Here is a 22,527-nt window from a genome sequence, read left to right on the forward strand (position 1 = left end):
GCCCACACCCAGTGCAGTATCTGGGCGTGGTACACAGCTTTCATTTGCTCTGAAGTGTTCACCGTTCACACACACGTACGGATTTGTTCCACTTCTTTCGCACCGTACGTAGCCAACCGTGATAATCGGAGGTGGGGGGGGTGAAAGGCCAACAAACCAAACACAAAAAGCAGTTACATTTCGATTTAAAGCTTTCGTGACTGCAAGGATTCATCTTATTTGGTTCTTTCGGTAAAGTCACGTAGAATGAGAATAAAATAATAAATTGATAAAAAAAATACAATAAAATTCTCACGACGTTTCGGCCTTCATGAAGGCCGCTTGTGTTGTGACTTTACCGAAAGAACCAAAGAAGACCAAAGCAGTTCTAAAGAAATTAGTTTTCAAAAAGGAAATTACGTTTTCACACATCCCGGACCTTTTCACACACCTCAAGTCGCCAGAGTTGGACACGTGACATTGTGCCGCGAGGGAGCTGGCCATCAACGCGGACTCTTCAACGACACACGCTGGGCAATAATTTGAATGCAACTCGGTACGGTTTTCACAAAACAGTCTTTTAATTTTGCCAACATTCGAGTGAAGCTGTTGTCAACATTGTCGCCAGGATCGACGAAACGGTCACAAATCCAACGCCAACATTCGTAACAGCTTGCGAACACAACTACATTTTATTTTTTCACCCATTTCAAAATCCAACTCGTTTTACAAATGCACGTAATTTTTTTGTTTTTTATGCAACACGCAGAAATGAACATCGGGATGGCTCCGTCATGGAGAGAGACACGTAGAAAATGTTTATTTAACCAGGCAAGGTCCACTGAGCGAAATAGAGCTCTTTTTCAGAAGCGACTTGGCCACAAATGGAAAGCTCAATGGAGTGTGGGTTATCACGTGGACATTGCAGCCAAATATTCTAAAGGCATATTTCTGAAGGTGGAGGTAAAAACCTGGAGGAGCCAGAGGGAAATCCACGCGACCACGGGGAGACACGCAAACTCCAAATGTACAGGCGTAGGCGAGGGAGATGACGTCACGTCATCGTGGCTGTTACTCAAAGCCGTTTATCTCCATTTTCTGCGATTCAACTCTCACACAACCCCCTCAAATTTGCACTTTTAATCAGCTGCGATGGTGAAAATTATTTCTTCATACCTACGCGAGCATTTTGTTGTGTGGGTGCGGGGTTAGCGCGGTGATTGGCACACTCCCCCCCGCTGTGAACTGGGCGACCCAAGTTCGATTCCTGTCCACGGCCAACAACAGGTGGCATCCGAGCCGCTCCTCGGCCTCCTATCCCCACTCTTCGCCGACCCGCACTGACCAGCGTGGCGAAGTATGGTCAAACAACCGCCGATGGCCGACGTGGCATGGAGGAGACGCCTCTATCGATCGGTGGACTGACAATCAAAATGATTATTAAAACATTATGTAGCTGTTGTACGTATTGTATTGTACATGAACAACAAAATGAAAAAAAAAATTGTCAAAAATAAACCGAACTGGATTTAACATTTTAGCAAACAACATTATTCAAGCAGCCTTCAAACACATGATCTGGTGATTTGGTCATGCAGCTGCTGTGATGGCAGTGGTGCATAATAACAACACGTTTATCAATAACACGTGCTATGAAGGAAATCCATTTGCATAAAACGTCACCTATGATATACTTTGGCGCAGTGTTATTGACGCGTGTCAACTTGTTTTGTTTGTTGTGACTGTAAATTCCTCTTCCTCCGTTCAGAAGACTTTATTTCAAACATCACATGCACAACAACACATGGCTGAAACAAACCTCAAACTCTCTCTTGGTACGCCTACAGGTCGTGCGTATTCTGATCAAGCCAGGCCGGCAGCACGACCGTGAGAGAGTTTGAGAGCTTAACTCGCAATCGGAAGGTCGTAAAGGTTCAAATCGTGGTCCAACTCATCTCATCGCCATCTTAAGTGACGATCATCAACAGAAATAATCGTGAAAATAGCCACGGGAATGTGGAATTTCCACCACGCTCTCGTGTGCGAGCAGGTAAATAATTCGACTTGTCTATTCATGTCGCACGGCCGCTCGCATTTAGTTAAGGGTCGACTATTTACGTTCATAATAATAAGTCACAGGCCCTTGTCAATCCACTTCGGGATGAAGGACTCCCTCATGCCGCGTCGGCCATGGGGGTGTGCTTTGCCATACTTCACCAAGCTGGTCATTGTGCGTTTGGTGATGGGGATGGATATGCACGATCGGTCGGGGATAACACTCGCCACCGATGTCAGCCGCGGTCAGGAATCGAGCCCGGGTGGCGGGGCTTAAAAGCACGGTTGTGCAATCCACACCACGCCCTAGGCTACGCCACCCGATTCTTATCAAGCTAACTTTATCACGGTTTACAATGTATCGTAACTTTGAAGCCTTAAATCTGCAAGAGGTTCTATTGTACGAAACACAATTTTAACACTCCGGCGTAGCAACAAACCAAAACAACGCGCACGTCACTATTATTAAGATTTAAAAAAAAAGCAAAGCTCGCGACAACTTTACAACTTTTCAGCAAAACATCGCCGTGTTCACCACGGTCATCACCGGCAAATGCCGGGCATCGCCCAACCGTAAAAGGGAGACGTGCCGGCTCTACAAATAAAATCAAAACGGCTGCTGCATTTGTAGGTGCGCCAAGAAACCCCTGCGGCGTCCTTAGGGCTGTTTCCACAAGAGGCTTGAAGCTTCGGTACGCGAGACAAATACAAAAAAAAAAGTCGCAGCCACCTGCGCACCGTTAGGTGTAACTCCAGCGCCCTCTAAGGGGCTTGGCAGCCACACTGAAAGCCTCCCCTCGTCTCTGCTCGCGAATGGGTGGGGCCTACAACCGCGTGGCGACGTCGTCCTTGCACATTGTGGGAGCCACCTCCGCGCCGTGGGCCTACGGAGTCCAGCGCAGCAAGGAGGGCGATTTGAAGCCCATGACGACCGCAGCACACAACATTGCAGCCGGGAACTGCCCAATTTCCACTCGATCCAATCAATATCATCTCTCCCGCGCCGATGCGATTCGGTATCATTTTGCTATATATCGAGTGATTCTCCACCGTTGGGCTTGCAACGTCGTTTAATTCCAGGCAGAAAAAAGAGAACCAGCCGCGAGCGGGCGAGCGAGCTCTTCCTCAGCTCGAGCCCTCGCTCCCCCCCCCGCTCCCACGGCCTGATTGGTTCCTGACTTTTCCGCCTCCACACCCAAACGAAAATCTCTTAACGGCACAGGGCGGCCCGTCGCTCCATTCCGCCTAAATGGCGAACACACGGAGAGTCAGAAACGCGTTTGCGGGGCTTAACTTTAGCCGGGCCTATCCGGGTTTGACGACCCCGGACATTTTTTCTGCTCCCGGGCCACACACCGCATCCGCCTCTCTCGTTGTAATGGGTGTGGGCCCACCGGGAAAGTTTGACCCACTCCCGGGTCTACATCGGCGAGGCGAGAAGGCTGGCAAGACGGGGCAGCATGGGGAGGCCAGAAGCGTTGCAAAAACCGACGTAACGATTCCAAGCGAAAACACGGGACATTTGCGAGCGCACAGACATCACGTACGTGGAGAGAGCGTGGGAGGGATGAGGTCCTCGCGTTGAGCAGGGCTGGGCTGGCGGACGACGGGACGAATGGTGGACGACGGGACGGCTGGTGGGCGACTTTGCGAAGAGGCGATTGGTGGTCGCCTCGTGTGGTCATCGCATCGACCGCAAGTCCGTTTTTGTTTGTTTGTTTGTCTGCATTCGCGTGAACGTGGGCAGCCGCAGTGCAATGATAATCTGAGTGTGCTGGGTAGGGTTCACAACGAATACATGGGCAGGGCTGGGCAGGGCTGGGCAGGGAGGGGAAGTGGGAAGGGTGGGTGGGGGAGGCACAAACGCCAAGCAGCGAGTGCTAGCCTGTCTGTGCTCTGTGCCACCTACGGTACAAACAGAGGAATTTCATTTCAGTCACACGGCAATGGGTTGGGTTTTTTTCTCCCTCTCCTTGTCATTAACACACAAGCAGGGAGACCGAACCGCAATCATTTTAAAACCCGGACGGGACCCGATGACCACTTACGCTCGCTCACATCGATAGCGGGTGGAACCCGAGTTCGACTCCCCGCCGCGGCCGACATCAGCGGCAAGAACTTTGATCTGAGCCGGTCCTGCGCCCCCGCCTGCACCCTCATTCACCATACCGCACTGACCAGCGTGGTGAAGTATGGCCAAAACCTTAGAACTCGCACGGAATGGAGGAGGCCTTCATCCGGCAGATAATTGATGAAGATGGTACACATGTGAAAAATTAACTGTTAAATCCGAATAACTTTTAATGTTTAGGATATGTCTTTTTTACTTTTACACCATCGGTTGGGTGTGCATAAAATGACGGATCGCAATGGATTCAAATTTTCTTTGAGCGACGAACGCTACTTGAACAGCATCGATCACACATGACCACAAATCAACCACGGTCCCCGCATTCGCGTTTCGGCTTCAAACGTGAACAGTTTCACCGCGGCAACTTTGTCGATGCGGCAGGCAGCTCAACGAGCGCCCTGGGAGAGCGCACGTTCAATCTCCTCATCTCTCTCTCTCTCCCTAACCTCCACCACCTCCACGACCTCACCGCTCACCAAGCGCCGAAGCGATTCACGCAGCAAAGTGGGAGGAGGAGGGGGTGCGAATGAAGTTCACGGAGCACGACGTTGGAGTAGGGGGGCAATTGATTTATTACTCTATTTTGGTTGCACGTGAGCAGTGATCGCACACGTGGCTTGTAATCTGGACTTCAATTCGACTGATTTGACCGCGATGAACGTTAACTTTTGCTTGCAGGTTTAAATGACAATGCTGAGCAAAACTCGATGTCAGTCGGGGTTTATATGTATGTTGAACTTCTTTCGCACCCTACCTAGCCAATCGTGATAATTGGAGGTGTGGGGGAAACACAAAAAAAAACAGTTCTAAAGATATGAGTTTTCAACTAGATGATTATAAAGTGCATAGCTCCAGTGGCTTCCTAATATCCAGAGCATTTCCAGACGGCCGCAGAAGCGCATCTGAAAGCGCGCGATGCAGTGACCGTCTTTGTTCAATGGTTCGGCAAAAGCCGCTACAAGGATGACCCCGAGTTCGCGTGATGGCTTATGCTCCTTGACGAGATCAGCGAGGTATTGTGGTTCATTTGTGGCAGGCACTTTGTGTGTGATAAGCGCAATCGTATAAACCCCATGTCGATACACGGTCCCCACCGTTAACGCCAATAAAAAGTGACCCCCCCCCTCCCCACCTCTTTAGATAAGCCTAACACACCCAGCCAAAGTGCTGAAGCAATTTCACAACACAGCCTGCTGGTGTAAATACAATCCCTATCATTCCACCATGGTACAGAAGTGACTCACATCCAAAAACCCCATAGTGTACATCAATAGTCCACACCGCTCACACATTGCAAATGAATCTCCTCCTTACGCATCTCAAATACACATGTATCTCAAATACGCACGGAGCGAAGGTGTTTAAACAAGTTCACAGCAACGACTATCAGTGTAAAACAAATTCAGCCATTCCCGCCATGGTACAGAAGTGACCCATCAATCCACGTACCTCATAAATAATAACAGAGCCCCCACCCTCCCCTCCCACCGTTAACATTGAGACCTGAACGTCCTCTTTACCCATCCCTTAACCCGGCACGAGTGTAGGTGTTTTTATGCCACCTCACAGCACCACACCTCCGGTTAGCACAGTTGGCTACCAACGGTGCGAAAGAAGTTAAACATACGTACACCGAGTAAATACGATCGCTATCATTCTGCATTGGTGAAAAAGTTATCCAGCCGTCCACGACCCGCACACATCGTCACACGGTCCCCACCACTCACACCAAGGTGCAGTGAAACCCCCGCTTCACGTAAACGTAACACAACCCGCTGGTGTTCAGGCCAAGTTCAAAAACCCAAGGCGTAACATTGCCCCCTGATAGCAGACTGCACCCATTCACGGCAAGCCCATGCAGCCTACACCCCGTGCCCTGTAGGGACCACTGCGGGTCCCCCCTGAACCCCCGCCTCCCCACACCCCCCAAGGCTCGATTGCTGCAGGGTTGAGATGAGCTGTGATGTGAGGCCCTTTGCGTTTGAGACATGTATGCTCCCAATACTTGCAGTTCTCTTTATTTAACGTTTACAGTTGTGCGGAGGATTTTCTTCTCTCATTTTTGCATATTAGGTTTCCCCTCTCGGCGGTGAGCAACAGAAAAAATCAATGCTTATCTTTTTTTTATCTGAGATGTACCGCTGGACGGGAGGTGATGGTGGTGTTTGGTGCCGTGATCTCACCAGCTACATCCCATTGCGTGTGACTTGCAAGGTGAGGGGGGTGGGGGAAGTTCCTGCCTTCGGGAGGCAGAACCTTTCCGGGTGACCGGAATAATTTTTCAAGGGGCCTAAGTCATCGACTAAAGAAAGTCAGATTCAAATGCTCAATCGGTTGTACAACTGAACACACGCACGCACACAAAGCATCAGAAGCTATGGACAATGGACAAGCACTTGTACCCGGCTTGAGGTTTGCAGTTTTCACGGAATCAGGATGCAGATTTGGGGGCGCAGAAGTGGCCCAGGAGGTAGCAGTAAAGAAGCAATGATTTGTCAACCCATCTGTGTGGATCTTTGAGTGTTATGCCCCTTGAATGCATTTGCGGGTTTCCTCCAGGTACTCGTTAAGCGCGTAGTTTACAGGTGTAAGTTTCGTAATCTGTCATTTACTGTCGTGCCTTTTGGGCGCGACAATAATTTGTCCGACAGCTGGCGAGTCCCAAACCACAGGACTCCTTTTGTGCGTCCGAAACTACAGCCACAATGGCACCAGTACACCTGGGGGTAGAGTACAGATATAGTGCTCTCAATGTTCCCCATGAACAAGCAGGCTACGATTGTGGTATGATCAAGTCTAAAGAGAAATCATCACAAGTCAAAGTGGGGGGGGAATCGTAGTGTGATCCTAACTCTCACAAAAGTACCCTAGTCAACACGCTGGGCATGATGTCACCACTCCATGCGTTTAACCAGGCCTGTGCCTAAGTATGGAAATATTATACAGTAAATGTTCTTGACATTGTCGTAAAATGTTACGAATTAGAATCGGTTACGATCGACCTGTGAGCGGTCCCGACTCGTTAAGATCTCTCATAAATTTACGACACCCAATGCCGTTGCATTGCAGTTGCGAGAACTCTTACCGTAAACCTCACTAAAAATTTGCTTCGATGTCGTCACGATTTCTGTACCCTGGTCCACCGAGGAGGGCGCTGCGAGTCGTTGGTTGTAAACTGGGGTCAACATTCCCGTGGTGCCGCCGTGCACCCGACTGTAGCAGACGCTTGCAAAGATACGCGAGAGAAGAGCGAAGCAAAGCGAGCCAGGAGGGGGAGGAGGGGGTTTCTGCACTGCTGGAATCTGCTGTGCCACAAAAACACACGTACGACGACTGAGGCCAGGGATTGTCTCAAGTCATTTGGAGTCGTTTATTTGTTTTGCTTTGACGCAAACTCAAGCGTCACCTCGCTTCGAACGAACCCTGTCGAAACATACCCGCGGGGGAACGCTTTTATTATTATGATAAATATATGCTTCGAAAAACTGCTGGTAAAATTTACAAAATCCTGAGATTGGCTTAACACACAAGTTTAAAAAAAATATATATATGTACTTATCTAATAGCACCAAGTGTCCTACACATACTCGGAAGTCGACTGGCATGAGCGTCCTACACATTAAGGTTTATTGCACAAATGTCGCCCAAGTTGAAATGTTACACATACACACTCGGGGACAGCAGTGGTTAGCACACTGCACTATGGGAACCCGGTGACCCGAGTTCGATTTTCGACCACAGCTAACATCAGTGGCGATTGATATCTGAAGCGGTCATGGGCTCCCCACCCGCCCCTCTTCAACAACCAACATGGAGCAGCGTAGTAAAGTATGGTCAAAACACCCTAATGACCAAAACAGCAACGCGTGTGCATTAATAAGTAAACGCGCTATTACTTAACTATTAATACGCACCCGCATGCGTCGAATTAACAACACACAAAGGTGCGCTCACAAACAGCAGGAAGGCACAACTCCCATCAGGCATCGCATTTCATGCGATTAGCCAATTCGTATCCAGCCCGAACGCATTTCTGTCATGATGAGTTTTATACTTTTGTTTTTCGGTAAAGTCACGTAGGTAAAATAAAATAGAACAATTAAATCACGACGTTTCGGAGGCAACACAAGCTTCCGTCTTCAGGTGGAACAGTCACAGCAGAATTTCTGTGTCAAGCGCACAGTTCCGAGACGACTTGGATTATATATAGGTCAGGGGGGGGGGAGCCAGAAAGGGACGTGGGTGGGAGGGCTGAGTTAAGCCGCCTTTTGTTGAACAGCACAAACGTGGCTAAACAACCCTTTTGGTTTTCTGGAGGCGGAGTTTTTCCGGGGGGGGGAGGCGATGCAAGACATCAAGTACAGACCAATTTTTGAAACCTAAAATGGAAACTAAGTAAATGGCTGTAAGATTATAAGGTAGCTAAAGTTTGACATACAACCACTGAGAGATGGAAATGGCTGTACAATTAAAAGGCAGCTAACGTTTGACTTGATTTATAACATCTTTCCAGTGGTTGCTCAATTTGAAACCATCCTCTCGGTTGAAGTTGTGTCTATGTTTGTATATCTGGATCGCCTCATGGACAAATCTTTGGTGATAACCGGGAGGAGGTTTGCAGAGAACTTTGGTATCAGAGAAGACAATCTCATGAGAACCCGCTGTGTTGAGACAATGATCAGCTACGGCCGAAGAATTCGTTCTGCCGTGTTTCAAATCTGATTTGTGCTCGCGGATTCGGTTTCAAATTGAGCAACCACTGGAAAGATGTTATAAATCAAGTCAAACGTTAGCTGCCTTTTAATTGTACAGCCATTTCCACCTCTCAGTGGGTGTTTACCCACGTTTGTGCCGTTTAACAAAAGGCAGCTTAACTCAGCCCTCCCACCCACCCACGTCCCTTTCTGGCTCCCCCTGACCTATATATAATCCAAGTCGTCTCGGAACTATGCACTTGACACAGAAATTCTGCTGCGACTGTTCCACCTGAAGATGGAAGCTTGTGCTGCCTCCGATACGTCGTGATTTAATTGTTCTATTTTATTTTACCTACGTGACTTTACCGAAAAAACCCCAAAAAGTATGAATCCTTGCAGTCACGAAAGCTTCAAATCTAGAAATGATGAGTTTTCTCATCATTTGCAGAATGTGCTGGATTTGACCCACAGACACGCAGAACGACTGCTACATTCAAAGTTAAACCTTGTACACTACTTAAACTACGAACGTACATACAACTGATATTTTAAAAAACATTATTTAGGTACCATGCAGACCACACACATTAGACACTTGCTATGAACTCAAGTCTCCTGAACAAACACCCGGCTGAAATCCAAAATCTGCAAACCTTATCATACCAGTGTCCCCGCATTACGTGACCTTATTGTACAGGTGTCCCACAATCAAGGTATCCACTCCCATTTAATAAACGTCTAGCATGCACACAGACATCTAAACTGAGCACAACTTATCTGCTCAGGACATAAAGTATGATTATAAAAAAATGACCCACAATTATCCCACCACACTCCAAATATCTATTCACGATTGTACAAGCGTCCCACACACACCCACATATATATTCTGATTGTACTCGTCCGAGTCAACAAAAGTTTTGAAACGTAGCGCAAATGTCCAGTCCGATTGTACAAGTGTTCCCAAGCCCGACAATCTATCCAGTACAGGTGTCCCACAGATATCTATGCTGATTGCACAAGCGTCACGTGCACTCAAAGATATCAAGTCTGATCGTAAAAGCCCAGCTATGCTGTACAAGCATCCCACATACACCAGACATCCAGCCTGATTGGACTCGGACGATTATGGGAGTGTCCAACATCCAAACATCTACCTCTGCACCAATTTTTCACACACTCAAGATATCTCGTCTGATTGTACAAGTTTCCCACAATTATCCCACACTCCGATATCTGTTATGACTGTACACGTGAACCCATACGTAACCCAGGTATCTCGTCTGATTGTACAAGTTTCCCACAATCATCCCAGACGCGCACACCCAGATTTCTAATCTGATTGTACAAGTGCCCTACAGATCAAGACACGTCACATTTTTACACAAATTATATCCCCCACACAGATAACTAGCCTTTTACACACACACACACACCTGATATTAATATGTACATAAAATAAGTGCCGGTTTTTACATTTTCAAAATAATATTAAACGGTAACCATTTTTTTACGATGATGCCCACCACGTTTTGCTAAAATGGCACATCTGGAATGTGAATTATTATGATAGTTTTTCAAAAAGGGCCTAATAAGTTTTCACGGTAGGGGTGCGACCATTGCTATTTACGTTCCAAAAAAGTAATCCGAAGATGATTTTTCTAACTTGCAAGCAGACGACGCGTAGTATTTTTACGGTTAATACACCCACAGCATTAATCAGGGTGGCCGCACAACTCAAACCGCGAACCTCTGCAACAAGCAGCAAAACGTGCTACCGCCATGCACCACCCAAATAACCCAGGAATCCCTTGTATGTATTTATGTTTAACTTCTTTCGCACTGTACGCGGTCAAACCGTGCCAATCGGAGGTTTCAAATAAATTCGTTTTCTATCAGAGGTGCGTTCCAGACGGCCGCAGGAGCGCATCCTCCTTTGCATTGTGATCATGTTGACCAAGCACCATCGTTGAAGCTCCGATGAGCACGGTTGGCTAGGTACGGTGCGAAAGACGTCTCAACATTACGCACACACATTGTAAACACGTGCGCGGACCTCACGACCATTTAATTGTCCCCACCCCCGAGTTGGTTGACTTTTATAAGCGGGGCAGTGACGTGGCCCCAGCGGTGGCGCGTTCGCCGCTTGTTGCAGCGGGTTCACGGTTCGAATTCGGCAGGCCACCCCTGATTAACACCGCGGGTTTATAAACCGGAAAAAAATAAACGCGCCCCATCCGCGTCCCCCGACGTCATGCGCAGCAGCAGCCCCACCCCCGTTGCGCGTTGCCGTCATCCTCCAAAATTTGACGCGTTCTGAAAGTAACGCGCGAATTGCTCAACTGGGATTACACAGCAATCGTCAACCCCCTAATCTGACTTGAATGCCCACGTGCAAACCAGGTGCTGAGTTCACCTTCTGCCACACAAACAGCTGCCATTAATCAACAGGTCCCTAAAGGCAAAAAAACAGTGCTCCGAGGGCGTTTAGTTACTTTATGGTGGTGGGGGGGGGGGGATATAAATATTATTCATAAATTATATTATTTAAGTATAGGTGAACCTATATTCTTAGTTCTTTCGGTAAAGTCACGTTGAAGGGAAACAACAAAATAATAAAATATATAATATATAAGACATATTTTCTTATTTTGTTGTTTCCCTTCAACGTGACTTTACCGAAAGAACTAAGAATATGAATTACTGCAGTCACGAAAGCTTTAAATCAAAATTTATAGGTGAACCTAAACAACCAATGAAAAACATTCCGCACCGCTTGAAAATAACCGCATGGTGCTCGACACTTCCTTACAGGCAAGTGTTAAAATGATGCTTAGATGTAAGTTACAATTGTTTTTTTTTTACTAAAAAAAAACCTTATTTTCGCTGTACCTATCTATAAAAGGTAAACAAAGTGACCGTACAAAATAAAAACACATCGCCCGTGTTATTACGATAACTACTACCTTGCAATAAACGTATATTTTAGGAAAACTGTAAGGTATTATTATACATGAGCCCCCCCCTTCCAAACACCCTCCCTCTCTCCCTGTCTTTCTTCACTCCACTTGCACACCAAGGGAGTGAAACCCCAAGCACAAACAGCGATTGTCGCTCTCGGGCTGTAACCCTCCTCATCAAACGCTTGCCCTCACCATGAGCGATCAGCGCCGAAGGGACAACATCGCCACGAACGATAAAGCCGCCAGGCAGTTGACAGCTTTAAAAACCTTGAGGTGGCCAGGTGGCCTCAAATGGTGAATTTGGAGTCAGAGGCTGAGACAGCTCTGCCAAAGATCCTGTGTTTGAATCAAGAGTTTCATCTGCCGTTGCTTAAACCGAGTTCTCTCGAACGCAGCGTGTTTGATGGTTTCAGCCTGGCTATTAGATTTCACCAAAAAAAAAACAACGCTCTTTGGTTTTAATTAAAAAACTTGGCTTATTCCAGCTCTGTTGACTAACGATCGTTGGTTCAATCTGTCAAGCGGCGAAACACTCGAGGCGTACTGAAACGCTTTCTCTTAAGTGTGCGCAGCGAGGGGCCCCCGTTTGAAGTGACTTCAGGAGTTGCTCAGTGACATCATCTTCCGGGGTCATTCTCTGACATGAGGTGGTTTCGCCGCTTGCTCCAAGAGTTCCGAACATTAACTCTTCATCTCGTGAGGTGACACCAACAAGCCACAAATGGAATTGGCAACAACAACCAAAGAAAATAAACTTACCGTCCGGTGGCAGATATCGTGAAGATTAAAGTTGCTTGTCAAGTACGCTGGTAGCGTCCTTACCCTTGAAGTCGTATCGTATGTAATATGCAAACCATCACATGCACTGCACCAGCAGTACAATAATGAATTACCGTATTCTTCGGATTACAAGATGCACTCTTGCCCCCTGTATTTTTAAGTAAGAGGCGGGCGTGCGTCTTATCATTCAGTGGGTTTCTGTGTGTGACCAGATTGGCAAAACTTCATTTTCACCCGAAAATAAGGTTTTGGGTGCGTCTTAACTTTCCGCAGCATCTTAACAATCCAGAGAGCACGGTAATTACCACAAAGACTTGCTGGGTGACCGTTTGTGTCTAAGCAACAGATGCAGCTGTGTGTGTGTGTAAAGGGCAGTGTGTAAGCTGCACAGCTGCTCACCTGGCAGACTACACAGAAGTGACGTTACCTTCTCTCGGCGAGCCAACGCGCGTGCGTGTGCACACACGCGTGGAGTGTGTGCATGTGCGTGCGCCCGCAGGTGAGCTTGCGTGTGGACATGTGGTCTGTGCGCTTCACAAACCTGTCTCGTGGTGTCACTACTCCCGCTTGATATCATCGCTACACCCAGAGAGACACGCACCCGCGCATTTTGTGTGTGTGTGTGCGTGCAGTGCAAACGTGTGAACAATAATTTTCCGACCGCGTTTCACAAACCTTGTCCAAGTGGCGGCGCTCACGCCCTCGCGATATTCACACGCGACGTCGTCGCTGTACAACTCACGCCCCCCCCCCCCCCCCCGCACGCACGCTGCTCTCCAGCGACCGCCGATGCGATTCTCACAAACCTCGCCTTTTAGTGGCGTCACTCCGCCCACATTGGGCACGTAGGAGGCCACGCACCTTTCCCCTGCACCTTCCCGACATGCGATTTTTGCAAGCCGCGACTCACTTAACCCCCCGTCTGATACAAAAGGGGGCATCGCGCGCGCGCGCGTTCTGTGTGCGTGTGTAATGCATGTGCGGCGGCGGCTGCGGTTCACAAACCTCGTCTCTAGTGGTGGCGGTACTCCCTGTCGCGGTCGCGCTCCTTGTCCCGGCGCTCGCGGCTTCGCTCGCGGCCGCCGCCCCCCCCCTCGCGGTAGTAGTCGTCGTACTTCTCGCGGCTGTGCGAGCGCTGGCTGCCGCTGCCCTTGTGGCGCCGAGACTTCTCGCGCGAGCGCCCCGACTCCCCGTCGCGGTCGCGGTCCCGGTCGCGGTCGCGGTCCCGGTCGCGTTCGCGATCGCGGGAGTGCTCGCGTTTCCTGAGAGTGCGGGGCGGGGAGGAGAAGGCGGAAACGTTTTGAGGGCTGGCGGTTGACTGTGAAGAAAAATCGATTGCGGCCTCTGCTCGCGTAACTATCAGGGGGCGCTGCTCATCTGGAACTTTAAGCCCTCAATCCCTGTGATCCCAATCCACCATCCCTTCGCCCCTACACCGGAACCCTTCCACCTCCCACCGTCAACCCATCACCTCTTAACTTAAACCTTCAGCCACTATCAGGGGCACTGCTCATCTGGAACTTTAAGCCCTCAATCCCTGTGATCCCAATCCACCATCCCTTCACCCCTACACCGGAACCCTTCCACCTCCCACCATCATCCCATCACCTCTTAACTTAAACCTTCAGCCACTATAAGGGGCACTGCTCATCTGGAACTTTAAGCCCTCAATCCCTGTGATCCCAATCCACCATCCCTTCACCCCTACACCCGAACCCTTCCACCTCCCACCGTCAACCCATCACCTCTTAACTTAAAGCTTCAGCCACACACCCAAGGACCCCTTTAACCTGTCACCCCTCCCACCTTACACTCTTCACCCCTCGAGTCTCAAGCTGACACTCACCCCTAAGTCAATTCTCGCCCAACGCTCTTCACCCCAATCTAACCCTTCATGTCACCTTCCATCGAGCCCCTTCAACTCTTTGCCAGTCCGAGCGATGGGCCTTACGTGGCCACGGGCCGTATGAAATCAAGTCGTGGGTTGCCGACCCCGTGCCCCAGCCCAGGAGGTGGACAAGCTGCGGCTCATGAGTCACAAGCTTCCCACAGAGCCCCTCATGGTGGCCCGGTCTAAGTGTGTCTAGGGTGATTTTGATTGTACACATGAACCCATACGCACCCAGGTATCTCGTCTGATGGTACAAGTTTCCCACAATTATCACACACAAACACCTGATATTAATATGACCATTAAATACGTGCCATTTTGACATTTTAAAAACAATATTAAATGGTAACCATTTTTACAATGCCCACCGCGTTCTGCTAAAATGGCACATCTGGAATGTGTATTATGATAGTTTTTCAGGAAGGGCCTACCAAGTTTTCACGGTAGGGGTGAGACGATTGCTATTAATGCTCCATAAGAGCAATTCGAGGATGATTTTTCTAACTTGGCCGCAGACGGCATGTATTATTTTATCCGGTTAATACACCCGCAGCATTAATCAGGGTGGCTGCACGATTCGAACTCCGAACCTCTGCAACAAGCAGCGAAACGTGCTTCCGCCGGGCAATGTCACCACCCAAATAACCCAGGAATGCCTTGTATGTATTTACGTTGAACGTCTTTCCCACTGTACATAGCCAACCGTGCTAATCGAAGGTTTTAAAGAAATTAGTTCCAATCTAGATTTAAAAGTGCATAGCTCCAGTGGCTTCATAATATCGAAAGGAAGTGCGTTCCAGACGGCCGCAGAAGCGCATCCTTGCACTGTGACCAGGCGACCAAAGCACTATCAATGCAGCTCTGATTAGCACGGTTGGCTACGTACGGTGCGAAAGACGTTCAACGTACGCGCATACATCCATGGGGTCGCGATTGGTGCACAAGTACGATGTCAGGCTTGCGGCCCACCGAGGTGAAGGAGGGCCGTGCTCATGTGGCCCACCCCACTCGTCCGGGTTGCCCATCGCTGCCTTCAGCCTCTTTCACTCCTCGTTATCACCGCCGCGCCCCTCCGCCCGTCGCTCACCCCGCTCGGTCCCCCTCACCTGGACCCCGAGCCGTAGGACTTGGCCTCAATGCCGTGCAGGCAGTCCTGCAGGGAGCCGACGAGCACGTGGCAACGCTCGTCCCCCGACACCTTGGACTGCTTGATGAGGGAGATGGCCGTCACGAGCGTCTCGATGGCGCTGCCGTAGTCGCCGGCACTCGCGTCCGAGACGGCGCGCGAGATGGCGCTGCTCGAAACGGCGCGGTTCCGCGTCATCATGTCCTCGAACTCCGTCTCTGACAGCTGGGGCCCCTCGGCCTCGCGGTGGCTGGGGTGGCACAGAGCGAACGGGGTCAGGCGTGGTGGGGCAGTGTGGGATTCACACGTTCCAATTTATGAGCACATTTGGTTTATATCGCGTCATTAAAAAAAAAACAGATACATTATTTAGGCTTTACGACGTTACACGACCAAAAAAATTGAGATGAAGGGGGAGGATTGGTTGACGAGCAATTAAACATATTCCACCGTCTTCCCCAGCCGCAATCTAAGAGAATAAATGGGAAGGTTCATGAGAGGGATGAAGGGGGGGGGGGGCAGAGAGAGAGAAGGAAAAAAAGACAAATGGTCGAAGAATAAGTGGGAAGAGGGGCTAATGCGGCCAGGCATGGACATGGCCACAGCCTTCAACAATCGCTCCCAAACAGCTGTTGCCCCAACCAATCCCCACCTCTGACAACAATGCACGGCGTGGTCGGCACACGCTCACCTCTCCTGCGGGGGGGGTCGGTACTCTCCCCTCTCGTATCCCGGCGGGGGCCTCACAAACTGCTCCGGCGGACCTGGAGGGCCCGGGGGGCCACCCCCTCTTCCACCATCCGGACGCTGCTGACCTCCCCCTCCTCCCGCGTTAGGCGGCGGCATTTGGGGCAGCTGCCCCCCCCCGCCGCTGCCCCCCCCACCTCCTGCTCCTCCCCCCCCTCCTCCGGCTCCCCCAGGTGGAGGGAAGAACGCCGGGTTGACGTGTGGCGTCGGCATTGGCCCGGGGTGGCCCATGGGGGGTCCTCCTCCGCCCCCCATCATTGGGGGGCCCTGCGGCCCGGGGCCCCCGTGGTGTGGGGGCAGCATCCGCACTTGCTGTGGGGGCGGGGGCAGAGAGGAGGAGAGGGGCGGCATAGGAAGGCCGGGCCGCTGCTGGAAGGCCCCGTGGGGGGGCGGCGGAGGCGGAGGAGGGGGCGGCCCCCCCTGCTGGCCTACGTGGTGGGGCGGCACGAATCCCATGGGGCCGTGAGGACCGTGCGGGCCGTGGGGACCGTGGGGGCCGTGGGGGCCGTGGGGGCCGTGCGGGCCGTTCGGGCCGTGGGGGCCGTGGGGGCCGTGAGGGCCGTGAGGGCCGTGAGGGCCGTGGGGGCCGTGGGGGCCGTGCGGCAGTTGTGCCGCCCCCGGGTGGTGCTGAGGATGGTGAGGGTGGTGGTGGGGGTGGTGAGGAGGGAGCTGCTGCTGCTGCTGTTGCTGCTGGTGAGGGTGGTGACCTATCGAATGCGGTGGCAGGGGCATCTGGTGAGGATGGGGGTGAGCGTGGGGGTGAGGGTGGTGGTGAGGGGGCAGCAATCCCGGCCGAGGAGGGGGCAGGTCGTTAAAGTGCGGCGGAGGCTGCTGCCCCGGGAACGGCTGTCCCGGGAACGGCTGCCCCGGCGGAGGACGCTCCAAGCGAGCGGCCGGCGGAGGGGGCAGCGCCGCCACCATCATCGGGGGGCCCTGTAGGGACAACGGCACTCCCCGGGACATCAAGGGGGGCCCGTGGGGGCCGGGGGCACCCAGGGGGCCGGGGTGGTGGGGTGGGCCGCCGGAGGGAGGACCCCCGCGCGAGGGGCCATGCGGTGGAGGAGACTGGCCCACCCTGCCCCCCTTGCTCCAGTTGCACGGAGCAGGGTCCACCTGGCCGAAATCTGGAGATGGACAAGGGGGAGGGGAAAATAAATAACCAGACGTCAAACGTCGGCTTAAGTTCTCTTAGAAAAAAAAAATCTGTCTTGGAGCCAATGACAGCTCCTACAGAGTGAATGTAAGTCATTGCACTCAGTAGCAGTTGTTATTAACTCACGCCTTAATCCGTAATCCTCAGGAGAATTTAAAATCTCCATGCGGATTTAATCTCCACAGCCACCTCCCTGCTCCCCGTTTCACCTCAGTCAACAAAGACATGGATCATTCCCTTTGCACCACCCATGCACGGGAGGTCACCGAGCCAGTAGTTCTCTCCATTAAATGGTCATTCCCGCCCACCAGGCCAGGTCCCGACCTCTAAAAACACAAACCTAAATTGTGTGCAGATTTTTTGAAGAAATTTTCATTGTTGTACTACTTTTTGCAGTGACAAAAAACATAAATATCCGTAAGAGGTTTTCGGGTCAGATTGCGAAAATATAAATGTCGTTAAACCCGACACAGCCAATTAGTAAGGTTTGTCAGGTGGTAAGGTTTAATGTAAGGTTCAGCTGTAGGGTGGTGGCGGGTTTAGCGACACATTCATATCCACACAATCTAACTCAAAAACCTCTATTATGGATAACATTTGTCACTAAAGCCTACGTGTTAAGACACATAAATAAATCAATAGTATACCAAACCATCTGAGAATGCACTGCATCTCATCAGAGCTCAGAACCTAAGCAGGGTTTAGCCGAGATAGTGCTTGGAAGGGTAACTTCCCATGCACAAAACAGGAATCACACACTTTCCGCACCTCCGATTAGCACGGTTGGTTACGTAGTAGCGTAAAATAATTTCAACATTCATACACACATACATCGTAACCTGCTGTGGAACTGCATTGCCAGCAAAGGACAGAGCAAAAATATATATTGCTGTACTGCATTATTCACTGTCCCCACCTTCAACAACCCACATTGACCAGTGTTGTGGAGTACGATTAAATAAACCACGACCCGTGTGATGTAGGGAGGCCCTCATCCAGTAGTGGACTCGACAAAAACCTCTGTAAATGTGTGACTATTAGCTATTTCACTCTCGTCATGGAAACACAGCTCTAAACATGAAAGAGAGGCCCGTTGGTCTATATGAGCTTTTTTCTGATTTAAACAAAATTCAACCAACCAATCGCCCAACTGGTCCACAAACGATAGAGGGCGAGAAACACTTACTCTTTCGGGACTGAGTCTCAAACTGGCTCAGCGTCTGGTGGTTACAAGGAGTCACGATGGGATCCTGACCATGAATCTCATGTTTCGGAAGCAGGTCCATCAGCTTACGTGCTGCCACATCCGAGCCCAGGTTCACGATGGCGAACCTGACGAAGGGACAAGCAGGAAGAGGGAAGAGTGGCAGGGTCAGCGCGAGTTCGGTGTAGGAGGAAGACGTGTAGGAAGTGGAGTTGGTGTAGAAAGAGGACAGCCACTTTGCATGTGAAAACAGCAAGCCCATAACTCACAAAGTGTGACTGCAGAAAGGATTAAAACCAAGACAAATCATGACTATGCATGCTTTACGCAACACTGTCCAACATGCGCTTGTCCTCACAAGTATTTAATTCGCAATAATGGGAACCAACAGAGTAGCAGTCAGGGCCAAATTTGATTGCATATTTGCAAAAAGTGCTTTTTGGTCTTTTAAACAACGTTTTGATAAATTTGGTCTGTCCCTCATTACAAAACTTTATATTACGGATGAACACAGCTAATGCTAAAATGCGTTCAAATGTAGTTGGAAAAAATATGAAAGTTAAAGCTTAGATGTGGTTCAGGGAGTCAAGCGTGCCAAACCAGCACAATCGAGTTCCTGGTTTTAGCCATCCGTGATTCCACCAGACACTGAAATAATGATTTTCTGCTTAAGCGTTTGACGGCGTTAACAATACATTAATTGCGAATTGAACACGAATACAAAAGCGTTCGCTAATTTAAAGTTGGCAGTCCACAATCGCGGAAGAGACTCACCCTTTAGACTGCCCATTGGCACGGTTTTCATAAAACTTGATTCCTAGGACATCGCTGACCCCCACAGCCTGGAAAGCTTCAATCAGGTCCTGATCGGTGGTCCACTGTGGAGGGAGGGGTGGTTAAGGATACACAAGTTGCTTTCCAACTAGAACCGTATGCATTTTTTTCAGTACTTCCCGAAATATAAATTCCAATGTTGTTTATTATTGCATATCCCGAAATATAAATTCCAATGTTGTTTATTATTGCATACTGATCATGTTAAGGTTCTGTCCACCTTTATTGCCCAACTTCAAACAACCCTGTAATGCACCTGATCCCTACAGATTGCAGAAGCTAAGCAGAGCTGCACATGGATTGTACTTGGACGGGTGACCACAATGCCAAACAGGTTTGTCATAGGGCTGTGATGTTACATAATGGCTGCAGTGGGGCAGTGCAGGATAGCAAATTGCTGTATTCTACAATGCTGCCAAGTCTAGGCTCCTCACCTTAACCCACCCCCTATAGGACATCTGTGAAAAAGAGCTTCATAGCGCATCGGATTCCTCCAGGATAATTAAAGATTAGGAAATCATATTTTTAAAATAAACCTTCACTGATCGTTGCAGGGATGGTCAAATAAACCCCACGATCTGCATGGCATTCAGAGGCCCTTATCCAGCAGTGGATTGATAATAGGGCAGTAGATGGACATGTAAATATCTGCTGTTGACCTCTCGTCACGTGTGTTTATGGCACCGCTTCATTAGATCCACGTCTTCCTTGAAAAAAAAAGAGGTGGTTACACTCCGTACGAATGCAAACGTGCACGAAAGAGGCAGCCTTCGAGCCGAAACGAGCACTGAGGCGACAGCGCTCGTCTCCATTGAAAGCGATGAGTCAACGGCGATGGAAATTCCACATTCCCATGGCGGTACAATCCGACGTAGAACGACGGCTTGCTATGGAACGGGGGTTAGCGGATGCACGCACGCACGCACCCAAGTGAGGTTGCCCACGTAGATCGGCACGCGCTTGCTGTACGTGTAGACGATGTTGGGCCCCGAGCCGGGCTTGGGGGAGCCCTCGGGGGCCGCCGAGGAGGAGGGGGGCCCCCCACCCATGGAGTCGGGGAAGTCGAGATCGTCGCGCTCCCCGCCCCCCCTCGGCCCGTCGAGCGATGCGCGGCGCGACTCCAGCGTGTCGCCGTTGTTGGTGGACGTTGCGAGGACGTCGTTGTAGAGATCATCATCGCGGTTGTAGTCCTGCTCCTGCGGGGGGGGGGGGAAGGGAGCGGCAATGGAGCCGGAGATTTTAAAAAAACAACACACACAAAATGTAAGGTGCCAGCCCCTGCGAATGCTTCACTCACGCAACTCCCGGATAAACGTTTCGGTTTTCTCCGTTGTTTTAAAAAAACACACAAATATTGTAACTCAACGCGAGGTTCGGTGCAATACCCCGATCGCAGAACGAGGAAGGGGAGCAGAGGCGGACGGAAACTCCGCAAACAGCAAACCCGATTTTGGCGCGACAGAATGTCGACGCGACAGGACCCTATGAAGGGGGAAGAATCGGGGTCAATGCCACCACCCAAGCCTACGGGGGAGGGGGAGCATGACGATGTATATGGCGAGGGTCGTTTTCCCCCGTTAATAGCCTCACTCCCGACGTTGTCACAGCAGATCGCAGCGCGCGTCGATTAAGCGCCTTTGATAAGCGCGCGTTGCTGTTGCTTTTCGTAAATAGACGCAGTTTTCCGAAGGCGCATCTTGTAGTACACTTTGGGGGGGGGGGGGCGGGTTTCTTCTAATTGTGGCCCTATACGACAGGTATCCAAACCTGTCAACCCCTTATCAGTGCTCTTTACTCTTTGGTTCTATTCGGTAAAGTCACGTAGGTAAAAAATAAAACAACAAAAATCACGACGTTTCGGCCACAACACAAGCCGCGACCCGACCTTATTACAGACCAATTCAGACCTCATTGGTCACCCCGTTCCCATATAAGTCTTAACGTTCATCCTACAAAGTCCCATCACAAGGGAGAAACACAAAAGACAAAAACGTTGTTGTTGTTGTTGTTGCCCGCATTGAAACGGCTGTAATCCGCACGGGCCTGAAAACTTATATTTCCCATGTACAAGAATACGCGGTAAAACCGTATGGGTTGTGACGCGGTATGGTTATCGCCAATTATTGTGTCAACTTGTAGTGCGGTTATTTACATTGTGGTGGTGGTACAACGTCGCAGCCTCTTTACGCTTTGGTCGCGGGGGGTCTCATTCATAAGCTCAGCAGCCGCAGCAAGGCCACCACGCCTAACAACGACCCCCTCCCTCCCTCCCGCCGCCAACAAAAAAAACACTGTTCCCACACCACGCACGCACGCACAATTCACTCAGGTACACAACAACAACAAAACCCCACGGCGACTGGTAAAAGTCTTCGCGCGATCATTTAAGAACCGGAACCGTGAGGCATGCCTTTGGCCTAAGCCGCTAGGAAAGGCCTGACACCCCCACCCGCTGCGGCCCTTCCTCCCGTACACCAACAACAACCCCGGCATCTTCCCGCTCCTCGCATCGCAGGGGATTCTCCGAAGGGGATCGAGCGACAGGAGAGAGAGAGAGAAGGGGATGGGGGTACCCGCACCTGCCCGAACTCCTCGCCCACGTCGGCGTAGATGTCGATGTGGTCGCCTCCGTCCGCCATTTGCGCGCGATCCCGGCGGCCACCGCGCGGCCGAGTTGAGGGCGCTGCGGTGCTCACTCGGGAGTCGAGAGGGAGTCGGTGTAGAGGGGAGTCGGAGTCGAGAGGGATGTCGGTGCAGAGGGGAGTCGGAGTCGAGAGGGAGTCGGTGCAGAGGGGAGTCGGTGCAGAGGGGAGTCGGTGCAGATAGGTGTCGGTGTAGATAGGTGTAGAGTGGTGTAGGTCGGGGTAGGTGTAGAGTAGTGTAGGTCGGGGTAGGTGTAGAGTGGTGTAGGTCGGGGTGGGTGTAGAGTGGTGTAGGTCGGGGTAGGTGTAGAGTGGTGTAGGTCGG

The 22,527-nt window shown here is 50.6% G+C and overlaps 1 protein-coding gene across 3 annotated transcripts; it reads right to left on the reverse strand.

Annotated features, from left to right (window-relative positions):
* Window positions 1–541: 541 nt before the first annotated feature.
* On the reverse strand, window positions 542–22,319 carry LOC116944427 (cleavage and polyadenylation specificity factor subunit 6-like). Of its 3 annotated transcripts, none has more exons than XM_032958028.2 (8): window positions 22,140–22,319; window positions 20,487–20,756; window positions 19,501–19,604; window positions 18,709–18,854; window positions 16,314–17,493; window positions 15,603–15,872; window positions 13,611–13,867; window positions 542–3,757 (listed from the first exon to the last, which is right to left on the reverse strand). In XM_032958028.2, exons 1-7 carry the CDS (start codon window positions 22,197–22,199, stop codon window positions 13,618–13,620), a joined length of 2,280 nt encoding a protein of 759 aa, XP_032813919.1. In that variant the 5' UTR covers window positions 22,200–22,319; the 3' UTR covers window positions 542–3,757; window positions 13,611–13,617. The 3 variants fall into 3 exon arrangements, with proteins under 3 accessions (XP_032813919.1, XP_032813920.1, XP_032813918.1); XM_032958029.2 differs by having other exon boundaries at window positions 542–3,939; window positions 22,140–22,318; XM_032958027.2 differs by lacking the exon at window positions 542–3,757 and adding an exon at window positions 7,522–7,588 and having other exon boundaries at window positions 22,140–22,318.
* Window positions 22,320–22,527: the final 208 nt, after the last annotated feature.

Source organism: Petromyzon marinus, chromosome 21, assembly GCF_048934315.1.
Source record: "Petromyzon marinus isolate PM22_M1 ecotype Great Lakes invasive population chromosome 21, UKy_Petmar_22M1.pri1.0, whole genome shotgun sequence".
Taxonomy (NCBI): Eukaryota; Metazoa; Chordata; class Hyperoartia; order Petromyzontiformes; family Petromyzontidae; genus Petromyzon; species Petromyzon marinus.

Coding starts and splice junctions, on each gene's coding strand:
- LOC116944427 (XM_032958028.2), bottom strand. CDS start 22,199: ATGGCGGACGGAGGCGACCACATCGACATCTACGCCGACGTGGGCGAG. Junction 20,757..22,139: donor TGGGCGAGGAGTTCGGGCAG/GTGCGGGTACCC, acceptor CCCCCCCCGCAG/GAGCAGGACTACAACCGCGA. Junction 19,605..20,486: donor ACGTGGGCAACCTCACTTGG/GTGCGTGCGTGC, acceptor CTCCCTCCACAG/TGGACCACCGATCAGGACCT.